The 11,658-nt window shown below is 34.3% G+C and overlaps 1 protein-coding gene across 1 annotated transcript in view; it reads left to right on the forward strand.

Moving 5' to 3' along the window:
* Positions 1-11,339, forward strand: part of LOC129226966 (uncharacterized) — a 70,353-nt gene extending 59,014 nt beyond the window's left edge. Inside the window, exons 9-10 of the mRNA XM_054861595.1 lie at positions 1,381-1,864; positions 10,315-11,339. Of these exons, the coding sequence (XP_054717570.1) occupies positions 1,381-1,864; positions 10,315-11,339 (1,509 nt within the window). The remainder of the gene's footprint in view (positions 1-1,380; positions 1,865-10,314) is intronic.
* Positions 11,340-11,658: the final 319 nt, after the last annotated feature.

Consider the following 11,658-nt stretch of genomic DNA (forward strand, 5'->3'; position numbering starts at 1 on the left):
TTTGAAAATTTGAGATGCATTTGAATAAAAGTTTTGTTCAACAATGGTCTCATCAGCAATAAATTTCCAATTGAAGGCTCACCTCAATTTTCGCATGAAATTAGTTAAAAACAGTTATATTTCATGTTCTAATTACCTTGGAACACTGAAAAAAATTTTGTCTGATGCAGAAAAATTAAAGGTTTTTGTAGATATTTTTAAGTAATTTTTGCGAGTATTTTTTAATGTATTTTTTTTTAATTTTTCTTTTTTCACATTGTTGGATTCATGCCAAAATATTGATTAAAATTGGAGGAAACTCACATTTAAAAGAGTTAATTAATTAATTTGATTATAGAATATTGCATTGTCATCGGGTCTGAGGTCGCGTGCCAAATTTCAAAAGAATCCGATCGCAGGAAGTGGGCGAAATTTGAGCTGTAAGACTCCATTACAAGATACATACATACATACATACATACATACATACATACATACAGGTGAAGCTAATAAAAGCGTGTTAATAAAATAAAGTACTATCTTTCAAACTTTTGAGAAAGTTATACTAATTTTTACAATTGTATAGAAACCGTTATTTAAGTTATCTGTGAAATATCAAATTATAGAAAGCTAGCACTTAAAAAGCAAGGTAATGTGCAAGACAATATTTCGGATGACATCGATACCCTATTTTTTTTTTTAATTAAAAATAAAACGTAACGTTTTTCAGTAGCGTTGAAAATATAATATATGACAAAGCTGTATCCAGACTAGAAATCTTCATGGAAGCCCAGTTCCCCAGAAATTTTCTAGTAAACGAGCAGTTTTTCCTTTTTTTTTTTTAAATTTTTTTTTACAGAGTAAACCTTGGTCAACAAGCTCATGAAGAGTTATATGATTGGCCTCGGCCCCGAAATCCACAGCATTTTTAATGCTAATTACATTAAAAATGCTTGGCTTAGCTTGGCTAGGACAGGAATTATCGCTATGCATCACTCAGGAATACAAAAGCTCTTACACAACTGATTTTTTTTTTATTTTTTAATCATGACACATTTAGCTATATACTGTGTTCAACATAAAATATTGAAAAGTGTACAAAACTATAACTACTCTGTTTTATTTGGCAGTAGATGAAACGGATAGTTTCTTTTTTTTTTTAAATAAATTATTTGGGGAGGGGGGAAAGGGTGTGTGAAGTGATTTCAGGTGGGCCAAAAAAATTGCAGCAATTTGCATAACTGATAACAAATTGAATTTAGTGAGTTAAGAACGAAACTTTCTTTAAATATTTTATTTTATTTTTATCTATTTATTTTTTTTTTTTTCAAATTTTCTTAAACTTTTTGCATAAAAACTAATATTTAGCAAGTAATTTATTCTAACATGTACTTTTTTCAGGATATTTTACTCAACAGCTCAGACGCAGAAGAATTCTTTGGTAGCCAATTAACAACGAAGAAAAGAAAACCCAAAATGCAAAAGAATTTTCCAGAAAATCCCTTCATGGAAGGCGTGTTCCACGGAACAACTGTTGCAGTCATATCGGAATTCGAGTTACAAGCTTTTTGTGGCCAACTTGCCAAGAATTATCGCGATGTCGAGTGCTACCCCACTCCAGATGCATTCAATCCTTGTGAAGACGTTATGGGCAACATGATGCTCAGGGCTTTCGTGTGGGTGGTTGTCGGGACCTCTATTTTGGGCAATGTGGCCGTTATGGTGGTCCTCATGAGTACTGGTGCTTGCAAAAGTGTGTCTAAGTTCCTGATGTGCAACTTGGCTTTTGCTGACTTTTGCATGGGAGTTTACTTGCTGTTGATTGCAGCGATGGATTTGCACAGCATGGGGACCTATTTCAACTACGCAATAGACTGGCAGCATGGTAAGTATCAAAGAGTGTTTTAAGAGCATGTTTTGAAAGAAGTAACCTTTGTAAAACACTACAGTGGAACCCCGATTTTACGTTCCCCGAATCTGCGTTTTTTATTATTTTTATTTTTTTTAAGCATTTAACTTTTTTTTTTTTCATTGGGTCCTATAATCAGATTTGCTGCTACAGTGCTGGTAAACAAAATTGCATTATCCTCGCATTTTCACAACAATGGAATTATGTGAGAAGTTTTGGTCGACCGATATACGATTAATGTATGTGAAATTCTGCAAAACTTATGAAATAAACATTTAACAGCAGGAATCTGATAACTGTTTACGTAGATCAGGGCTGTTTTCTGGCCAAGGCAAACTGCTGACCCCATGCTCATTTTTACATTTCTGAATCTGCGTGAGTTAAGAGAAAAATAATTACTTAACCTCATGTCAATTTAAGTCTAATGGCATGATAAAGGTTTTTAAAATGTTACTTACCAGTTTTGCCCTATGGCACGGAGCAGAATCAGTCTGGAAAATGAAGTTTGGAACTGAAGTAAAATGATCCCGGATAGTAGGAAGCAATTTGTCCTCCAAAATGCCAATATACACCTGAGCGTTTACTGTTCCTTGCACAAAGTGAAGCTCACCAACTCCTTGATCAGAAATACATCCCCAAATCATCTGGCGTACTTGATGCTTGACTATGTGTTGAATGCAGTTGGGATGATATTCCTCTCATTTGCAGCGAGGGTGATGCAATTTTTTTACCACCACTATATGTACTTCCTGCATTTTACGTTTTCACTGTGTTTTACGTTTTTAAAGCCTAGTCCCTTGAGAAACGTAAAGTGGGGATTTCACTGCATTTTAATTAGAAACAACCCTGCTAGTACAACATGCCACGGCAAAGTTACAGGGACACCATAATGCTCACAGTCCCTGAGTTGGAGAAGTGTGACGTCTCACATGAGTCATGCTATGAAACATACTAAGTGACTTTGCTGTAGCAATACATTTGTGACTGGTCAATTTGAAACGTTGTGGAGACGTCACTGCTACATTATTTTGAGAAGTCACCATAAACTGAACGCAGCGTTACCGGAATACACTTGCTAAGTGCTACACCTACCGCTGTATTCACCATTAACTGAACTACGCGGTTAAGCGCTTAACTTGGGGTTATCTCCTTCTTCTGTTTTCACCGTTAACTTCAACTATGCGCTGACAGGTTTTCGAAGCCAGGCGTGGTTGGAAAACCTAATCAAGCTCCGGAAGCAAGGATAAGGGCTTAGTTTGGCTTCTGAGCATGCGCATTTTACATGTAAACATTTGAAACAATGGCGGACCGAGTGCAACTTCGCATACCGCAACTGCAATACATCGAGTTTTAAGAACTCAGAGACGCGTATATAAAGATGACGAGCTCTTTTTTGTTACCTATTTCCATTTTCTTTACCAACAAGCTACTTTATATAAAAAGATAAAAAAACTATCAGGCTTATGACAACAACACACGAGCAAAGATCGGCTTTACCTCTACCACGAACTCTACACAAGCGCAGAGCTGAAATAACAGTAACGAAGAAAACGTGTGAAAATCATATGATCTTTATTAGCCAATAGGGTGTCTGCACTTATAACCGCATGAAGTTAGGTTGAGTAACTTCTTGTTGAGAAACTCCGAGGTGTTTTTCGCCGGTGAATACCGAAATTTCAACCTCGCGGTAACAATCCCAACTACGAGTTAATGAACCTCGCGGTTTAAGGCGTGTGGTTAGGTTAACGGTGAATAAGGCGGCCAGTGTTGTAGTTCAGGAGCGGGGAATGAGAGGGGTAACTGTAAAAATAACGCAAATGTAATGTTAATTGGTTTTAAACCACCTTTCTTTTTTGCACGTTTCCTCAAACCCCAAGGTGAGTTACTGAGCACATTTTTTCCAGCTACAGTGAAACCTGTGTAAGTTGACCACTTGCGGTGCAGTATTTTGGTGGTCAACTTAGACAGGTGGTATATTTATAGTGCGTAGTAATGAAAACCCTTTTTTTTTTGTCATTTCTTGCCCCATGCATTCATTTTTTAACTAATTGGAACTTCACTTTCATTGCTTAAAATTACTTCAAAAAACAGTAAGAAAAAAATGTTGTTTAAATATTTTTAGAGATTATTTACCAGAATGACGTGTAAGGTATCATAAAAATTTGAAATTTCTGTAAATCGATCAAAAAAAAAGTCTCATTGCTTATGAAACTACTTATTTGAAATTAACAATTCCTAAAAATTCATAACAAGTTAAAAGTGGCTCAAATTCTTCATTTCATTTTTTCTTGTACATTTGTAACCGTGGTAATCTACTTGTCAACAAAATAACTCCTTATTAAAATTAGGCGCATTTTCTGGGACTTAACACTAGCCCACTGTTTTTCGATGGAAACATAAATATTCATAGGTTTTTTCTTAAATGTCTGGTTGCTTATTTGAGGCATAACTGATTAAACTTTTAGTACAATCTAATGCTTTTGCCAAGTGGTCAACTTACAAAAGTTTTTTTCTACAATACTTCAAATCAAAGCTGGTGTATATTAGCGGTCAAGATAGAAAAATGGTCAAGATAGAGAGGTGGTCAAGTTACAGAGGTTTTCCTTCGTTATATAAGATAGGATTAATTCCGCTCCTGACAAAAGCGGTCAACTTAGACAGGTGGCCAGCTTACAAAGGTGGTCAACTTTACAGGTTTTACTGTACATAACTGGATAAACCTGTAGTGAGAATTCAACTTTGATTGAGGAAAAACCTAATACTAACTAGGGAAATTCGTAGTTGTACGGACACAAAGAGGCCGAAAACTTGATACTCCATAACCCGATTGAATCAACAAAAAAAAAAAAAAAAAAGAAAGAAAGAAAGAAAAAAAAAAAACCCTCCGCCAAATCTCATCAAGACAAAAAAAAAAAAAAAAACCTGCTGTGCACATTTCTGATATTACTATTAGTATACGAGATGCTAAACAGTTTTACATACATCAGACAACTGCAAACAAATCACCTCGCCTCCAGACGCACACAAGAAAGATTAACGTCACAAAAATGAGAAGAAAATGTCACCCAAATCATCGGTGGGAATCGAGCCCACTACCTCCTTTTCCGCACTCAAATAGATTTTGCAGCAAGCGCTTTCCGCCGTTTGATTACGGAGACTTTCGCATTTCCAAAAACCCGATTTTTTAGCGTCACATCGGGTCGAGCTTTTGTGACTCAACTGCACAACTCGTCTCAGTAAAAATTACAATTCCAAGTTTTGTTTGAATGGGTTTTAGTTTGTTTACAGTTGTATCAAAAAATTTTGTGTTAACTTTTCAAATTGCTTTTTGAAATCGATAGAGATTATTTTAAAAACCATCGTTTTTCTAGAAAATAAACCACTTGTAAAATGCTGCATACAAAGTATATTATTAAACAAAAAATGGACACTAAAAAAAAAATCACCGATTGAAAAAAAAGGGAGTTGCTGTCATATGCAACATACAATCTGCTACAAGTAGTTAATATTAGTATTGGTTGCAAAGAAACTCTAGGAACTTGGTTTCATTCAATTTAGTTATGTATTTCCACTAGCATTTTCTTTTTATGTCAAAATTACCTATAGTACTGTAAAACCTTCAATATCTATAAAATGTTTTCGATTTCCTGTAAAAGGTCGTTTGCATATTGAACGCGGAACGCTTTAATCAATAAATTGAGCTTTTCCATTCCCTCAAGTTTCGATAGAGTCTTTTTTGAAATACGAAATAAATATCACTGAAGTTTAAAATAATCTAATATTGGAATATGTAGTGTGCAAAGGAATTGCATGCATAATGCGTATTTCGTTCATCTTACTAGTTAAATCTATTCTCTCTGAGAGAACTATAGTGAGATACTACTAAACTGTATTCGAAAAAAGAATAGTTAAGGAAAGTTTGAGATATTTTTAAAATAAGAATAGAAAAAGAAATAAAACAGATTTTTTTCTGTCCAACGTTTTATTTTAGTTACACACGAAACCATCAATACTTTTTTGTGGAATAAAAATATCCTTTTTAGTTACAATTTACATATTTATGAGCTGTATTAACCCCTTCCCGCTCGCCGTGAAAATGCCGTGCTGGGTTTTCCGACCTCCATTTCTTGCTCCCGTGATACGTGCTGGGATGTGCAATATTAACGCGACGAAACTATTTAAACCAATTCATTTATTTTGCCCGGAATACATTTTATTTCTCTCTTTATACACTAGATTTTAGTGTACTCACTAGTTCACTTTGAATGTAATCGCAGAGATGAAGAAAGGAAATTTGATACTAACTTACCAGATTGAGACGTTGGCCTCTGTATCTCAAACTTTGAAATTTACCACACAAGAAAAATTTACCTATCTTTACTTATATTACACAAAATACTCATAAAATTCTTTTTTAATGTATAAAAGACGTATTTCTTAAATTTTTGATGCTTGCTTGGGCTTGCTTGTTGAATTTTCATAAAATTTTTAAAAAATTTAAAATTTCAATCTAAAAAATATTGAAAACGAAAAAATGAACGCATATGTTGTTCATACACTCATTTTCATATCATTTTCTTAAATAAAAAAACAGACACTTTTACGACCGTTTTCTTGAAAATTATTCGATCGTTAAGGAGTTAAGAACAAGAGGTTAAAACAAAATGTACTCCTTCCATTCAAAAAGAGCTGTTACATTTGACTACTTTTGTACTGATTTTTGATACTGATGATTTTGTTTCAGGGTTTTTTTTTTTTTTTTTTTTTTTGATGCTTCAGAGTGTTAAGCTTTCAATGGAAAATATTTACTTACCCAGCATTCCCACCTTTAATCAGAACTAAAGTAATTTAAACATTTCAGAGTTCTTACAATCATAAGCCACGCCCCTATTTTTGTAAGGATTCGACCACCAGTATACCAGAACAATCAGTTTTTCTTCTAATGAACTCACGGGTCATTAATTTATCAGATGGTTCTGTGCGATCACAAGTAGATAAACCTTTAAAAACGAGACGTGGCTTACGGTCATCACACTGAGTTATTGAAATTGATTTAGTTCTGATTTTAGGAACGAATTCTGGATAAGTAAATAGTGTTAACTAATGTTATAGCTCGTTAAAATATCTGAAAAATGTTTAAATAAAATCCTAAAATCGTTAACTTCTATATTTAGTACAAAATGACTCAAATTCAACTAATTTGGGACGACATTTTTGAAGTACTGTAAAATCCTGATTGTTCGTGGATTTGGTTGTTGTCCTTCCTCAAAAACTTAGCTGGATTAATGCATAATATAGTCAATTCGTGATAACTCGAAGTCCAATAGCTCAAATATTACCATAGCTCGAAGTTTTTATTAAGTCCCGATCCTTTTGTCTTTAATGCCATGCTAATTTTGCTCAATATCTCAAAGTTAACTTCCGTTAACTCGCAGTTTTTCAAATAAGAGTTTTAATTTTAAATTTATTTTGTACGAATAAATAAATATAAATAAATAAATAAATAAATATATATATATATATATATATATATATATATATATATATATATATATATATATATATATATATATATATATATATATATATATATATATATATTCAAGTGGCAATGAGAGAAAAATTAATTCACCTTCACATGTAATTCCTGCACATTAGACCTCTAAAGCAATTAGAACACCTGTTCAGCCAATGTGCGATAAAGGAGTTACACGTGCGGAAATGAGTATAGCTTGTTTTCTTTTGTTGTACTGTACTGTTTACACTTGGACATGATGTTAAACTACGAATTTGCTTTTAAGCTGTAAAGTTTCCAAGTCACGTTATTGTACCTTTATTCAAAGGCTGACCGTTCCCCTTCATTTTTTAGTTCGATCATTTGCTGATAAGTTCCCGAGAGAGAGAGATAGAGTTTTCTTTAGATGTCAAAGCAAAAGCTAAAAACCTTGAATTTAGAAAGTAAAGTAAATCTTATTTATAACATTGAAAGGAATCCAACAATCAAAAAGCAAGATAATGCATTGAAATATCGCTTCAAATACAATGTCAGCGGTATTAAAAGGGAAACTTCAAAGGCGATACAAAAACATGAATCCGAATTTTAAAGGAATGAAGATGTGCACCTTTCCTGAAGTAGAATCAGATCTATTCAAGTGGTTCCAGCAGTATTGAATACAAGAACGTGTGTGAAAAAGCAACGAATTTTGCTATATTGTTGAACATTGAAAATTTCCACGCCAGTGGTGGATGGCTGAAGAAGTTCAAGACCGGACACAACTTTGTCTTCAGAACTTTTCACGGAGAAACTGTGCATATTGTGCTTGAAAACTTTTCTGTAAATCTGGCTGTACATATATGTACATATTAATTAAAATATTCTATAGTTTTTAATATTAAAATGTCGAAAACCGAAACAAGAAATAAGTCAAACTTCCGATAAGTCGAAGTTTTCCATCGGTACTTTTATGTTCGAGTTATCGAGAATTGACTGTACTTTCTTCAAACAGTGACAGTAAATATAGTGTAGCGCAAAAGTTTTGAGTTTTTGCACAGCAGAACTTTACATCAATAAAAAAAAGTATGTACGATAAAGAAAGCACAAAAAGTAAATTAATTAATAAATAAAACAAAAACAACTGAGCTTAAATGTACAAATTTTCGACGAGAAACATCGATTGGTAATAGCATTTTACTGTGAAAATACATGATCCTGATTGTTCATTGACTCGCTCCCGGATAATAGGGAAATTATAGGACGGAAGGGAGCAATAAATATTGCTGAAGTTTTTTATATCATGTGTACAGTAATCTATTTTCTCTGCCAATAATAGAATTTATTGAACATCAGCAACATTTTCTTTGCAAATATTACAGTTTATTACACAGATGCAATACAAAATCAAAATTTATCTACTTTTCTTATGAAGTATTCCATATGTTTATGTGAAGGATTTCCAATTTCCTATGTTAAATTTCGTTCTTTGATTTTCATGATCGTTTTTACATACTCTTATGAAAAAGGAACTTCTTTACTGTTCTTCAAGGAGTAAATTTCTATCATAATATTTCTGTATCTTGTAGAAAATAGTTGAAACTGAGTAGCAGTAAGATTGTTATTTATATATTTTTTGAGTAGGAGTTCTATAAAAACATTTGCTACCAAAAGAACTTTAATCATTGCTAGCGACATGCTATGATATGTGAGAAAAGTAAATTTACACAGGTTTTATCGAAGCATTAAAACAACAATGGTTCATCACAACATGGAATAATGTCTCGAAATTCAACTAAGAATTTTTAACAGAAAAAAAAATACATTTTTATTCCGTAGGATATTTTACTGCTAAAATGTACCACTTCACAGATAAAACCCCTTCTTTTCTGATACAAGTATTTTATTCTTCATAATACCTTCATTTCAGCTCTACGCTTCAAATTACACTTGTAAATTGAATATTGAAATTGTTGAATTTCTTGCATGGCTCCTCTTCTTTTTTAACTTCTCTTTGACAATTTTATTTGGAAAAACATTTTTCTTCACATTCTGGTTGATTGTGAATAACATCAAGTGAATGTTGTTTTTGCATCAAATAATGCATCAAACTTGTTATGCAGCGTTTCATGCAATATTTCATATAATTTGTTTTCTTGTCCAAATTTCGTTTCTTCATCGAATTTTTTTCACCCCTGGGAAGAGAAACATCTTATTTGTTTCAATGTATAGGTCATTCATGTTTCAAAGTTGAAGAGTGTCGAGACGTGCATTTGTGAATCATAACGAGATCGAGAAAAATCGTAACGTTACAGATTATTTCCGGAAACTGAAAACGTTCTACTATTTTAGAATTCATCCAAAAAAAGTCCTTCCAAAATCATCTTTCTTTTAGTGATAAATCTGTTTCTGAATTAATATGTCAGCACATTATCGTTTTTACCTTCCAAAATATAACCCTTATTTATCAGCATTTGTGGTTACGTTTATTTGTAGGACGTGGTGGCTTGATCGGTAAGGCATCGGACTTGTAGTCGGAGGGTCCGGGTTCGATCTTGACTGGATCAAAGATCCACTGTCTTCATTAATGGTGACTGGGGGACGGTAAATATGCCTGTGACTACTCGATGCCTCTGGGGGCGCTTAGCCAGAAAGTGTTTTTTATTCTAAATTATCGAAATGTTGATAGAAGGTGCTGCCATCTATCGTGGGCTGTCTGAGCCAAATCAGACTTAAACCTAAATTGGTGCCCAATAAACGGAAGCCTTAAATCGGGCAAGGGTATCCGAGTGGTATAGGTAAAAACAACAAGATATTTATTCATACGCTAAATAGTTTATGCTAAATAAGTTTTGAAATTCAACTTGTATCTGATGCAGTATTTATTAAACAATGGTTTCCAGTTCTTTGATAATAACATAAAGTTCTTTTTCAGGTATAGGCTGCAAAATTGCTGGATTTTTGACAGTATTTGCAACTGAACTTTCCATCTATACACTGACCGTAATCTCGATTGAACGCTGGTACGCCATAACCTACGCAATCAACCTCAGCAAGCGCCTGAAACTAAGGCGTGCTGCTAAAATAATGTCAGCAGGCTGGCTATTTGCACTAACAATGTCTTCTTTACCTCTCATCAACGTGAACGGGTACTCTAGAACAAGCATATGTTTGCCCATGAAGAGCGAAACTACAAGCGACATAATTTACCTGTTGATTCTCTTGGGCACCAATTCTCTGACATTCATCTTCATTTTCTTCTGTTATGGTAACATGTACATATCAGTCATACGACACCAGAGTCGTGCTACGGCCAATGACATGGCCGTTGCCAAGCGAATGGCCATGTTGGTCATCACCGATTTTCTTTGTTGGGCACCAGTTGCTTTTTTCGCCACGACAGCTGTTGCCGGATATCCGCTCATTGACGTCACAAAGTCGAAGATTCTGTTGGTGTTCTTTTATCCTCTCAACTCGTGCGCCAACCCTTTCCTCTACGCCATTTTCACCACCCAGTATCGCCGTGATTTTTTAATCTTGCTCAAGCGCTGCGAGGGGTTCCTTGAACGGACGTCTAAAAACGATAAAAATTCCTCGTGCAATGTCCCTCCTCTACAGTTTTCAAGCGATATAAAATACTGGAAGAACTCCTGTTCGTCTCATCTGTCCACTGATAATTCGATGAAGGTGCTGAGGCCCAGCGACCTGAGCAGTCAACAGGATGTCTTCTCAACTTCAGGTTGGGAGGATCCGGAAGCTGGAGACGTCATCCAGCTTTGGTCCTGCATGAAAGATTCCTCGTCCAGTGATGACAGTGGACAGTGCTGCAAAAACTACAGCAGTAGTTCTCACAGCACAACAACGCATAGAGGCTCGCCGCATCCAGTCAAAAATAGGTTTGTGCATGTGGATAGGACCAATATTCTTGATGTTTGTGATATTCGTTCCACTTCGATGTAAATGTGTATGAAGTGACATGTGGTAAAATTTGTGCCACATCCTTCAAAACTGCTACAGAGCTTTTCATATGACGTACATCTAAAAAACTTGCTTCTGAAAGTTCGGAGCTGTATCGCTTACTATGGTTTTCTATTTTTTAACGTTGACAATTAAGTATTAAGTGGTTACACAACATCCTCATTGCAGTGTGATTTTACTGTGCAAAATAAATAGATTAGCTTAGTAAACGAGGTTCCGCCGTCAAAAGAGCAACATCTTTTAAAACTTAGATAACACGTAGTCTTATAAATAACAATTTTAAATTATTTATTATTGAAAA

The sequence above is a fragment of the Uloborus diversus genome, chromosome 7, assembly GCF_026930045.1.
Source record: "Uloborus diversus isolate 005 chromosome 7, Udiv.v.3.1, whole genome shotgun sequence".
Taxonomy (NCBI): domain Eukaryota; kingdom Metazoa; phylum Arthropoda; class Arachnida; order Araneae; family Uloboridae; genus Uloborus; species Uloborus diversus.